The 13635-nt window shown below is 43.8% G+C and overlaps 1 protein-coding gene across 1 annotated transcript in view; it reads left to right on the forward strand.

The window, feature by feature from the left end:
• DYNC2H1 (dynein cytoplasmic 2 heavy chain 1) overlaps positions 1–13635 on the forward strand; it is a 552714-nt gene that overhangs the window by 244571 nt on the left and 294508 nt on the right. The window contains exons 67-69 of the mRNA XM_069759211.1: positions 3113–3232; positions 5123–5257; positions 6197–6340. Coding sequence (XP_069615312.1) covers positions 3113–3232; positions 5123–5257; positions 6197–6340 — 399 coding nt within the window. The remainder of the gene's footprint in view (positions 1–3112; positions 3233–5122; positions 5258–6196; positions 6341–13635) is intronic.

Raw genomic sequence — 13635 nt, forward strand, 5'->3', positions numbered from 1 at the left:
CACCGATATTCCACTCCGCTGTGACTGCAAGAGTCTGAAAGCAAATGAACACAACCCTGGATTTTCCTGCCCCATTAGATGATTTTGTTGATCTGTTTGCGTCACCCTGGCACTTGAAGGGGTATTCCAAAAATAACAAGTCACCCCCTATCCACAGTGCTGATTGCTAGAAGTCAGACCACAGAAAGTACCAGCGATCCCAATATCGGGGTCCTGCAGCCCCGTCATGAATGGAGCAGAGATTCGTGCTGCATCATCTTTTATGGGACTGAAGGAGAAGGCGAATCACAGCGCTCTTCTTTCTAACAAATGCACGCTCTCTTAGGACCCCTAAGAGTCTCAGTGCTGTGATCGCCAGCAGTCAGTAAGATATACTCTATCCTTTGTATAGGGCAGGGCTCCCCATCCTGTAGCTCGGGAGCCACACGTCTGCCAGCTTGATGCATTAGGTCCAAATCTAGCAAAAAGGTGTAAAGAGCACATCTCAAAATGGTGAATTTTGTGAGTAGCCCTGCACAGAATTGCAGATCTGGATGCACATCTACTGGTCTAGGGGTTAGGGATGGTACGCTGGAGGTTTGTACTACCTCTTAGAAGAGGTGCTCAAAGCTGGATGTGACAGTGTGTTGTGAGAATACTGCTCTGGAGTGATTTCTGTGGAAATGCTTTGGATATCATTATACCTGTAATTGGGGCTTTGGTTGACACTACTTTGAAGGAGGTGGGAGCTGGATGTGGCTCGCGACCCTCTCTCTAAGCTGAATGTGGCTCTGAAGGTCAGAAAGGTTGGGGACCACTGGTATAGGGGATAACATTTTTTTTGTGGAATAACCCTTCAAGCGTTTTTTCCATCGCTGCTCTGTGCTCCTGCAGCAGTGATGACATCCCGATCCGGACCTGTGACCATTGCAGCCACGTCAGTGATCTGCAGCAGCTGGTGATTGCCTTTACCTGTCGTATATCCCGTAGCGGGACATCATCGCTGCAGCAGGAAGTAGAAATCGGAAATGTACTGGGCAGTATTGAAAAGGGAACTTTTGGCCTTTTTGACTAACCTTTTTTTATTTTTTACACTTTTTTATTGTCACTTTCCAAGAGTGCAACATGCTGACAGATGTAGTGATCTCCTTCTGTCAACTACTCACATGTCAGTGACATTATTGAAGGCAGCATGTGAGGGGTTTAGAGCTTTCTCAAGTCCCAGCATATGCAAAAAGAGCTAAAACATCGCACAGCACTCGGCCCAGTGTTATACTATGGGGTAGATCACATCTGCAACTATTCTCTCATTCCGATTCGTCATGAGAGAGCAATCTCGGCATGTTTAATTGGCAGCGAGACTCGGCTCACTCACACCCATACAAGTCTATGAACGCGTGTGAAATATTGGACTGCACTCGGATGTTATCCCAGTGCAGTCCGGGACATGCCGAGTCAGGCCGTGGAGGAGATAGAGAAATTACTTTCTCCGTCTCCTCCGCACTGGTGCTGCGATCCTCTCATGTGAGGGGAGCAGAGCACTAACACTCTTGGCAGAGCTGGATCCGAAGGCCAATTGCATATTTCATCTGATGGTCTCTCATCAGATGCCATACGCTAGACTTTTTAAAGCCTAGCAGACAGATCTTGATGCAGAAGGCACGGGCGCAGGAGTTGCACGCCACAACGGTTAAAGTTATTTGCAATCTGGACCTACAGTTACGTACATCAATCTGGACCTACAGTTGCGTACATTTGTGGGGATGGTTTAATCCTGAACATACGCGTAAAAGTAATTTGCAGATCTTGCTATTCTGCAGTGGCATATTTTGGGCATGTTGGGATTTGACATGCAAGGTCATTTATTTCTTCTCCAGTGGTTGTTCCTGTGCTGTATTCATGTATTATTAATGGCTCTGGTGGTGCATTCACGTAGTGATGATGGTTCTGGTGCTGTATTCTTCACCAGAACCATCATAAGTACATAAATACTTCACCAGAACCACCATCAGTACATGCATACGTCGCCAGAATCCCCATCAGTACGTGAATATGTCACCAGAATCACCATCAGTACATGAATACGTCACCAGAACCACCATCAGTACATGCATACGTCACCAGAATCACCATCAGTACATGAATACGTCACCAGAATCACCATCAGTACATGAATACATCACCAAACTTAGTACAGCAATCAATTGTAGTGTCCGGCCCATAAATATTTGTATCTCTTGAACTTACAACTCCCTATATGTCCATAGCAATAAGTAAGTAGATGCTGGGAGTTGTAGACCATACAGGAACCTGTCCTTAGACTAGGCCATCAATATCAGATTAGTTAGGCTCTGAATTTCAGCACCCCTCACTGATGATCTGACTGAGAGGTCGTAGTACCCCAGCTGCCACCATGTTCCCCTTCATGGTTTACCAGGTACAGCGCCATATATCTTGTACCGGGCTGTGCCTGATACTACAGCTCAATCCTTCTCACTTGGTTGTGACATAGCTGCAGAAATCGTCAGTTCTTGTGAAATCAGACTCCACAACTGCCGCCCCACGCACATCTGATGGTCGAGGTGCCATTCTCAGGATCAGTGGGGGTCCCACCGATCGAAAAGTGATGGCATACACTAGCCATAAGAATACCCTCTCCAGCCACATGCCCCAGGAGACAGTGATGACAGATCGAGTGTAGAAGAGCGCCGTGGTCGAGGTGGTGACCCCTCTGATACATCCCGCAGATGTTCTGAGATTGACAGTATAATCTGCTCCTCGCTGCCGTCCCCCCCACGGAACTGCATATAGATTAGACGCGGACTCATTGTTATAACTCCGGGACGTCGCTCCGCCGTGTTGTAATGACACTTTTGCGCGTCTGTATTCTAAAAGATCTCATTTAAAAGCTCCGAACATTTAGTTACGCGAAGGAGAATCTATAATGTCTCCTGGAAAAAGACGCGTCCTTGGTGAAAAGAATACAAATGATTATACGCTGCATATTAGAATAATTCAGGATACGCCGCTCCATTGTCATTTCTGCCGCGCTGCACGAGGAAGTTTTCTAATTTATTGTTGTCAGTCAGCGGCACAGAAATGCGCTAACACATCCACATACAATTCTGTCTAGCTCCTGGCTTTAACGATTCAGCATGAAAAACCAGACCTTGAAGAACAGAAGACCAAATTACTCCAACAAGAGGAAGATAAGAAGATTCAGCTGGCTAAGCTGGAAGAGTCGCTCCTGGAGGTAGGACACGGCGTACAAATGAAGTGTGGGTGTGAAAATGGGAAGCAGCACCCTGGGTCTAACACACCGTAAGCGGCAGCAACAACTTCTAATGGAAACGGATTGGATTGACCTTAAAGCAGTATTTTAATCGTAGCAAGTTATTACTAGTGTTGAGCGATACCTTCCGATATTCAAAGGTATCGGTATCGGATGGTATCGGCCGATATCCAAAAAATATCGGATTTCGCCGATACCGATACCCGATACCAATGCAAGTCAATGGGACACAAATATTGGAAGGTATCCTGGATGGTTCCCAGGGTCTGAAGGTGAGGAGACTGTCCTTCAGGCCCTGGGATCTATATTCATGTAAAAAATAAAGAATAAAAATAAAAAATATGGATATACTCACCCCTCCGACGGACCCTGGCTCTCAGCAGTGCTAGCGTCTGCCTCCGTTCCTAAGAATGACGTCGCAGTCACGCGACCGCTCAAGTGACCGCGACGTCATCGAAGGTCCTTCACTCTCTGCATTCTTAGGAACGGAGGCGGACGCTAGCAGCGGTGACAGCCAGGGTTCGCCGGAGGGGTGAGTATATCCATATTTTTTATTCTTTATTTTTTACATGAATATGGATCCCAGGGCCTGAAGGAGAGTTTCCTCTCCTCCAGACCCTGGGAACCATACGCACCGCACACGCCGATTCCGATATCGCAAAAATATCGGAACTCGGTATCGGAATTCCGATACAGCAAATATCGGCCGATACCCGACACTTGCAGTATCGGAATGCTCAACACTAGTTATTACCCATTCACAAGATGGTTGATAACACGTTGAATTCTGAGGAATGCCCCATTAGAATGCCACAAAGATGACCCATGCATGCCACCGCTCTATTCATTGTCTATCGGACTGTCACAAATAACCAAGCCCTGTACTCAGCTATCTCCAGCAGTCCCATAGACAATAGATGGAAGCCCTTCAGCAGTCCCATAGACAATAGGTGGAGCTGAGATGCCCATACAGGGCCACCACTCCACTCTAATGGCCATTTTTCAGTATTGATGTGGGCGATAGCTAGCTGAGTCTGGGATAAACTTGTAATTGGCTATGTTGCAGGCAGAGTTTTCAAGGAGATACTGAATAAAAAACTCTCCACGTCTCGAAAACGTCTCAAAAACTCATCAAAAAGATTCTGCGTACACAAATCTAGCACAGATAGTCTTTCCATGCTGAAGTTTTCGTACCTATGCCAGCCGAGTGCTCGAGTCCTTGCTAATCACCAGCTGTGGTTCCTCCCTTCCACTGCCCACTGATTGGCAGAATTTTCCTTTTGCAGTGTCAATCCTCAGCGGGTGAGCTAGGAGAGCGCAGCTCATGAATACTGGAACTCGGCACTTAACCTTCTAACACACATCTGGATTTGGGATCTCAGACGTGAAGATAGGGCATCATATACATGGGGCCAGGTTCCCTTTAAAAAAAATAAAAACAGCCATATTTTTCTTTCCGTTTCTGCTGCTCCTATGCAGTTTGACCCTTAAATTATTTCTTTCTATCCCCCCACTTTATATTAATATTCATTTGGTGAGTTGGTAAATGGTAAAAGACAGAGAGAAGAGAGAATGACTGCGGAATCAGACTACAGCAGGCTCTGTAGTCTGTTACCATGGAGACACATATGACTGCGGGAGCTGTAGAAACAAAATGATACATTTTTATTTATCAAGTATTGAGAAGCTGCTTAATTTCTCCTGTACTTTATCGGTTTGATGGGCCACCACGTTCAGATGGCCTTTGTAGTCAGAATAAGAAAAATGTATTAATACCGTTCTTATACATTCAATATCAATAAATTGGCACAGAAATCACGTCAGCGTTCATTAATCGCTCTTCTTTCTCAGACTCTTGCAACGTCCCAAGGAAACTTGCTGGACAACAAGGAGCTGATTAACTCCCTGAATCAGACCAAGGCGAGCAGCGCGCTCATACAGGACTCGCTCAGCGAATCTCACCGGCTGCAGATCTCCCTGGATCAGGTCCTTTTTTTATTATTATTATTATTATTATTATTATTTCACATTTTATATTCATGCATTTTTTTTATTATTTCCCAGCCTCCTGCAATTTAAATGTGTGCAGTAAAGGGCAGACATCCTTGACTATGGCCCGAATGTGTACAATTTGTGTTTGATGCATGCGTGAAACTGAGTCACGCAACCAAAACTGCCAGCGATTACTCGCCTGTTTCAAAAATTATGTTTTTAGTTCTTTAATTTCTTGCATTATTAATTGGCAGTGGTGTGGTTACACTTTCCATCCTATAGAGTAGCCCAGGTGTATAAAGGTGGATATACATTTTAAAGGAATCTGTCAGTAGGTTTTTGCTATGTTGTAGGCGATGTGTTGCGGTTTCAATACATTTAGTGTTTTATCTGCAGGAGATTATCACTACAGGACTAGGTGTCTCGTGCCTCCTAGTCAACTGCTCTGTGTAACCCCGCCCTCACCACTAAGCTGCCAATCAGTGATGTGGGCGGGGTTAATACAAGGCTCAGAATTCCTAGATCTGCAGCTGAGAAAACTGTGATTGTGTCCCTGGCTACTTCAATGTGGCTGAGCTGGATCACACATTTTTATTTTTCGCACGAGTTGACCAAACTGTGTTATGACTTAAGAAATGTACGAAATGTACTCCACATTAATCAAGGCAGATGAGACTGAGATTACAGGGACTGAGGAGTCGCTGCGCACGGGTCACAGACCGGACAGCACCGAAGCTGGGCTCTTAAGGGGTGGCGGGGGTGCATATAAAGTCTACAGAAAGGTGGTCTTAGCTTATATAGGGAAAACCTGGAGGACAGTTTCCCTTTAATAAATCGCATGTCATTGTCATAGTCCTCCAGTAGATGGCAGTAAATGCACAAATTGTATATATATATATATCATTTTTTTTCTTGGTCTTTTCTTACGCACAGGAGCGGAATGCCTATCTACCACTCGCAGAAAGCGCCAGCAAAATGTACTTCATTATCTGCGACTTATCCAAGATTAATAACATGTACTGCTTTAGTTTGGCCGCTTTCCTCAGACTCTTTCAGCGAACTCTGCTTAGCAAACAGGTACGTTCACGCTGTCTGTTCACTATTCAAGGGTGCAAAAAAAAAAAACGTTTAACCCAATTTCAAGGATGGCACTACATGCCTGGTATGGAGTATTCCGAAAATTGAGTTTTTTTTCCTGTCTGATCTGTGTAATGTGAAGACCGAGTGCGTTCAAGAATATTTAAAAAATAAGACAAACATGAGAAATCCTTATTCCACGGGACTGGAGTTTTCTGTCTTTCCAAATATAGCTCTTATGATTAGGGATCTAGACCAATATTAAAAGGGTATTCTCAGCTTCAAGGTCCTATCCCAATATATAGTAGGTGTAATCATAATAATATTAGAAAAGGCCTAAAAAAATATAGTATAGTTCTTCTGATAAGCCATGTCGCTTACCCCATGTGCGGGACATTGCAGTGGCTTAGGTATTTATTGTTATGACCACTGAGAACTAATTCACTATATAGGTGGTCATAACTATGGATACTTACGATAAGCTACTAACTTGTTCATGGGGTAAGCAACCTAGGTTATCAGAAGAACTATACTACATTTCTGAGGCTAGGTTCACATTTGCGGTTGAGTCCGCAGCATCTCGTCCTCAAACGCATTGCAAAACACATGCAAACGCATGACAGCGCTGCGTTTTTTTATCCGCATCAACTTACGCATGACGGATAAAAAAATGCAGCGTTTGCATGCATTTTTGCATGCGTTTGCGTTTTTTATGCGCATGTGTTTGATAGGAAAAATTGTTTCAAGAAGAATTTCCTTGACACAAGCCACGCCCAATGGGATTTCTGTATACAGACCTTTGTGCAAACGCAAGCGAACGCATGTCCTTGCGCTCCTATGCGTTCCCATAGACTGTAATGCGTTGTTTTGACCCACAAATTCCGCAAGCGTCCGCATGCTTATGGCGGCGGAAATGTGCCGCCACAAAAAATTCTCACATGGTGCGTCAGCCGCGCCCAGCCGCACACCGCGAAAATACACATGCGTAAGCAAACGCGGGTGAACGCATGCTCCTGCGACTACAATGTAAAAGTTAGGAAATCAAGGCGCATGCGGATGTATGCGTCCGAAACGCTGCGGACACAACCACAAATGTGAAACCAGCCTAATTGGAGGTATTTGCTATTAACCCCTTACCGCGGTGAGCCCGCACCAAAGCCGGGACATGTCAGCTGTTTTGAACAGCTGACATGTGCCCATAATAGGCGCGGGCAGAATCGCGATCTGCCCGCACCTATTAACTAGTTAAATGCCGCTGTCAAACGCAGACAGCGGCATTTAACTACCGCTTCCGGCTGGGCGGCCGGAAATGACGTCATCGCCGACCCCCGTCACATGATCGGGGGTCGGCGATGCTTGTGAATGGTAACCATAGAGGTCCTTGAGACCTCTATGGTTACTGATGACCGGTGGCTGTGAGCGCCACCCTGTGGTCGGCGCTCACAGCACACGTGCAATTCTGCTACATAGCAGCGATCAGCAGTTCGCTGCTATGTAGCAGAGCCGATCGCGTTGTGCCTGCTTCTAGCCTCCCATGGAGGCTATTGAAGCATGGCAAAAGTAAAAAAAAAAAGTTTAAAAAAATGTGAAAAAAATAAAAAAAACATAAAAGTTTAAATCACCCCCCTTTCGCCCCACTCAAAATAAATCAATAAAAAAAATATTAAATCTACGCATATTTGGTATCGCCGCGCTCAGAATCGCCCGATCTATCAATTAAAAAAAAATATTAACCTGATCGCTAAACAGCGTAGCGGGAAAAAAATTCGAAACGCCAGAATTACGTTTTTTTGGTCGCCGCGACATTGCATTAAAATGCAATAACGGGCGATCAAAAGAACGTATCTGCACCGAAATGCTATCATTAAAAACGTCATCTCGGCACGCAAAAAATAAGCCCTCAACCGACCCCAGATCATGAAAAATGGAGACGCTACGAGTATCGGAAAATGGCGCAATTTTTTTTTTTTCTTTTTTAGCAAAGTTTGGAATTTTTTTTCACCACTTAGATAAAAAATAACCTAGTCATGTTTGGTGTCTATGAACTCGTAATGACCTGGAGAATCATAATGGCAGGTCATTTTTAGCATTTAGTGAACCTAGCAAAAAAGCCAAACAAAAAACAAGTGTGGGATTGCACTTTTTTTGCAATTTCACCGCACTTGGAATTTTTTTCCCGTTTTCTAGTACACGACATGCTAAAACCAATGATGTCGTTCAAAAGTACAACTCGTCCCGCAAAAAATAAGCCCTCACATGGCCAAATTGACAGAAAAATAAAAAAGTTATGGCTCTGGGAAGGAGGGGAGCGAAAAACAAACACGGAAAAACGAAAAATCCCCTGGTCATGAAGGGGTTAATATTAGTACTACGCCTACTACATATTGAGATAGCATCTTGGAGATGGGAATACCCCTTTAATTCCCAAACTCTCGGTGTATGACGCTTTCTCTGCCCCTGATATTCTGTAAACCTTGCTCTAGTGATGTCATAGTGTGTCAATATGATACATAAACCTAATATATATGGAGATGTAGAGGAAGACTATGGCAGAGATGTATGGAGAGGACAGGTTATAGCCCTGATATGTATGATGAGATAGAGGGAGAGTAGGGCAGAGATGTATGGAGAGTAGGGCAGAGATGTATGGAGAGTAGGGCAGAGATGTATGGAGAGGACAGGTTATAGCCCTGATATGTATGATGGGATAGAGGGAGAGTAGGGCAGAGATGTATGGAGAGTAGGGCAGAGATGTATGGAGAGGACAGGTTATAGCCCTGATATGTATGATGGGATAGAGGGAGAGTAGGGCAGAGATGTATAGAAAGTAGGGCAGAGATGTATGGAGAGGACAGGTTATAGCCCTGATATGTATGATGAGATAGAGGGAGAGTAGTACAGAGATGTGTGGAGAGGACAGGTTATAGCCATGATATGTATGATGGGATAGAGGGAGAGTAGGGCAGAGATGTATAGAAAGTAGGGCAGAGATGTATGGAGAGGACAGGTTATAGCCCTGATATGTATGATGAGATAGAGGGAGAGTAGTGCAGAGATGTGTGGAGAGGACAGGTTATAGCCCTGATATGTATGATGGGAGAGTAGGGCAGAGATGTGTGGAGAGGACAGGTTATAGACCTGATATACAGCTCTGGCAAAAAGTAAGAGACCACTGCACAGTTTTCTAAAAATCACCATCTCTATATGTCTGACAGCCATTCCACTCCAGTGTCAGTTGAATTCCAACCAGAGTACACCTCATTCTACTTAATGTGCTGTGGTGTTCACAATCCTCTTGCAATAGGACAAGCTGGATGGCAAAACAAGTGCTAGTAATATCCCAAAAGTAATAGGAATGAAAAAATAACTTTTAACCATGCCAAAGGAGTTGAAAAGAAAAGTCTTGAGAGGGACACAGTGAGCGTCATGTTGCCTCCATCCTTAAAATTTCGAAGACGACAGTCCATTACAACAAGGTCAAGCAGCAGCAGACATTGGGGACAACAAAGCTACAGACTGGCAGAGGGCGAAAGCGACTCTCCACTGACAGGGATGACCGTCATCTTATTCGAATGTCACTCAGCAACCACAGCATGACATCAAGTGACCTACAAAAGGATTGGCTAATGGCAACTGGGGTGAATAGCACGGCAAGAACAGTTCGTAACAGTCTCCCAGAAGTAGGACTCAAGTCATGTAAAGCTAGAAAAAAGCCTTTCATCAATGAGAAGCAAAGGAGAGCCAGGCTGAAGTTTGCCAAGGACCATAAGGATTGGACCATAGAGGACTGGAGTAAGGTAATCTTCCCTGATGAGTCTAATTTTCAGCTTTGCCCAATACCTGGTCGTCTAATGGTTAGACGGAGACCTGGAGAGGCGTACAAGCCACAGTGTCTTGCACCCATTGTTTAATTTGGTGGAGGATCGGTGTTGATCTGGGGATGCTTCAGCAATGCTGGAATTGGGCAGGTTAATCTTTGCGAAGGACGTATGAATCAAGCTGCATACAAGGTTATCCTGGAGAAATAGTTGATTGCTTCTGCTCAGGCAATGTTCCCCAACTCTGAGGACTGTTTTTTCTCGCAGGACAATGCACCATGCCACACAGCTAGGTCAATCAAGGTGTGGATGAAGAACCACCACATCAAATCCCTGTCATGGGCAGCCTAATCTCCGGACCTGAACCCCATTGAAAACCTCTGGACTGTAATCAAGAGGAAGATGGATAGTCACAAGCCATCAAACAAAGAAGAACTGCGTAAATTTTTGTGCCATGAGGGGCATAAGGTCACCCAAAAGCAGTGTGAAAGACTGGTGGAAAGCATGCCAAGACGCATGAAAGCTGTGGTTAAAAATCATGGTTGTTCCAAAAAATATTGATTTCTGAACTCTTCCTGAGTTCAAACATTAGTATTGTTGTGTCTAAATGATTATGAACTTGTTTTCTTTGCATTATTTGAGATCTGAAAGCACTGGTTATTTTTTATTATTTTGTCGATTTCTCATTTGCTGCAAATAAATACAAAATTTTCAGCTTTAAATTTCAGAGACCTGTTTCTCTTTATAGGTATATTTTTGAGTAAAATGTACATTGTTGTTTTATTCTACAAACTGAAAATTTTGCAGTGGTCTCTTAATTTTTGCCAGAGCTGTATATGGGGAGGTAAAGTGAGAGGACAGGTTATGGAGTTGATATGTATGGATGTGGAGGTAGAGTGTATGAGAGGACAGGTAATAGAACTGATGTGTATGGCAACAGAGAGTGAGATTAGGGCAGTGCACTGGCTTTTTTTAAAGTTGAGGAAAATGTGGATTTCAAAAGATGCTTTTATTGGAGATGGCAGATAAGAGTTTAGATGGAAGACTAAAAAGACCGTGCAGAATCAAAGGTTACCCCGAGGCAGTTTACTTGTTAAACTTGGGAAAGTCTTAAACGAGTTACTACCACAGTATAGATGATTACTTTCTGATCAGTGAAGGTCTAACCGCTTGGAACTTTTACCAAATTTATTAAGTCTGGCTGCATTTTGTCACGGCTCTGTTGCAGGATAACACGGGGAATGGGGCTCTGTCCCTATCCCTAAAGTTAACTGCACCCTAGCTATCCCTGCTCTCTGAATTACTTCTGATGGTGAAAACACCAGTGTCACATGCTTTGCTGAACTCCTAAATTGCCCCTTATTTGTCCCCTTCCCCACCTAGGGAACTGAGGAGTTGTAGTGTATAAGAATACACAAACCAGACTAACAAGGGAAGATGTACAGGGATAAATGAAAATACCAATCATACAACTATGCACTCAAAAACAACAGAGTGGAACACCGGGAAGTAAAAGAAGGAAAAACAAATAGGAGAGGATGAGAATATGCACACAAACAAATCACCAAGCAACAGTCTTCTGAAAAACACTCCAAACGCCTCCTCAAACAACTGACACCTCCAACTCCAGTACCAGGCGGTATAAAAGGAACACTGGCAATCCCTGTTTCAAAAGAGGCTATATATATATACAGTTAGGGCCAGAAATATTTGGACAGTGACACAAGTTTTGTTATTTTAGCTGTTTACAAAAACATGTTCAGAAATACAATTATATATATAATATGGGCTGAAAGTGCACACTCCCAGCTGCAATATGATAGTTTCCACATCCAAATCGGAGAAAGGGTTTAGGAATCATAGCTCTGTAATGCATAGCGTCCTCTTTTTCAAGGGACCAAAAGTAATTGGACAATGGACTCTAAGGGCTGCAATTAACTCTGAAGGCATCTCCCTCGTTAACCTGTAATCAATGAAGTAGTTAAAAGGTCAGGGGTGGATTCCAGGTGTGTGGTTTTGCATTTGGAAGCTGTTGCTGTGAGCAGACAACATGCGGTCAAAGGAACTCTCAATTGAGGTGGAGCAGAACATCCTGAGGCTGAAAAAAAAAGAAAAAATCCATCAGAGAGATAGCAGACATGCTTGGAGTAGCAAAATCAACAGTTGGGTACATTCTGAGAAAAAAGGAATTGACTGGTGAGCTTGGGAACTCAAAAAGGCCTGGGCGTCCACGGATGACAACAGTGGTGGATGATCGCCGCATACTTAATTTGGTGAAGAAGAACCCGTTCACAACATCAACTGAAGTCCAGAACAATCTCAGTGAAGTAGGTGTATCTGTCTCTAAGTCAACAGTAAAGAGAAGACTCCATGACAGTAAATACAAAGGGTTCACATCTAGATGCAAACCATTCATCAATACCAAAAATAGACAGGCCAGAGTTAAATTTGCAGAAAAACACCTCAAGAAGCCTGCTCAGTTCTGGAAAAGTATTCTATGGACAGATGAGACAAAGATCAACCTGTACCAGAATGATGGGAAGAAAAAAGTTTGGAGAAGAAAGGGAACGGCACATGATCCAAGGCACACCACATCCTCTGTAAAACATGGTGGAGGCAACGTGATGGCATGGGCATGCATGGCTTTCAATGGCACTGGGTCACTTGTGTTTATTGATGACATAAGAGCAGACAAGAGTAGCCGGATGAATTCTGAAGTGTACCGGGATATACTTTCAGCCCAGATTCAGCCAAATGCTGCAACGTTGATTGGACGGCGCTTCATAGTACAGATGGACAATGACCCCAAGCATACAGCCAAAGCTACCCAGGAGTTCATGAGTGCCAAAAAGTGGAACATTCTGCAATGGCCAAGTCAATCTCCAGATCTAAACCCAATTGAGCATGCATTTCACTTGCTCAAATCCAGACTTAAGACGGAAAGACCCACAAACAAGCAAGACCTGAAGGCTGCGGCTGTAAAGGCCTGGCAAAGCATTAAGAAGGAGGAAACCCAGCGTTTGGTGATGTCCATGGGTTCCAGACTTAAGGCAGTGATTGCCTCCAAAGGATTTGCAACAAAATATTGAAAATAAAAATATTTTGTTTGGGTTATGTTTATTTGTCCAATTACTTTTGACCTCCTAAAATGTGGAGTGTTTGTAAAGAAATGTGTACAATTCCTACATTTTCTATCAGATATTTTTGTTCAACCCTTCAAGTTAAACGTCACAATCTGCACTTGAATTCTGTTGTAGAGGTTTCATTTCAAATCCAATGTGGTGGCATGCAGAGCCCAACTCGCGAAAATTGTGTCACTGTCCAAATATTTCTGGCCCTAACTGTATATATATAGCTGAGGGGAGTGGCCAACACTGAACAGCTAAGACCATCAAAGCAAGAAATCTTCAGAAGCTCTCAACTGAACAGATTAAATCCTGCATTGCTAGCATAAACCTGCACTGTTTAATATGATGG

Source organism: Ranitomeya imitator, chromosome 3 (genome assembly GCF_032444005.1).
Source record: "Ranitomeya imitator isolate aRanImi1 chromosome 3, aRanImi1.pri, whole genome shotgun sequence".
In the NCBI taxonomy this organism is placed as follows: Eukaryota; Metazoa; Chordata; class Amphibia; order Anura; family Dendrobatidae; genus Ranitomeya; species Ranitomeya imitator.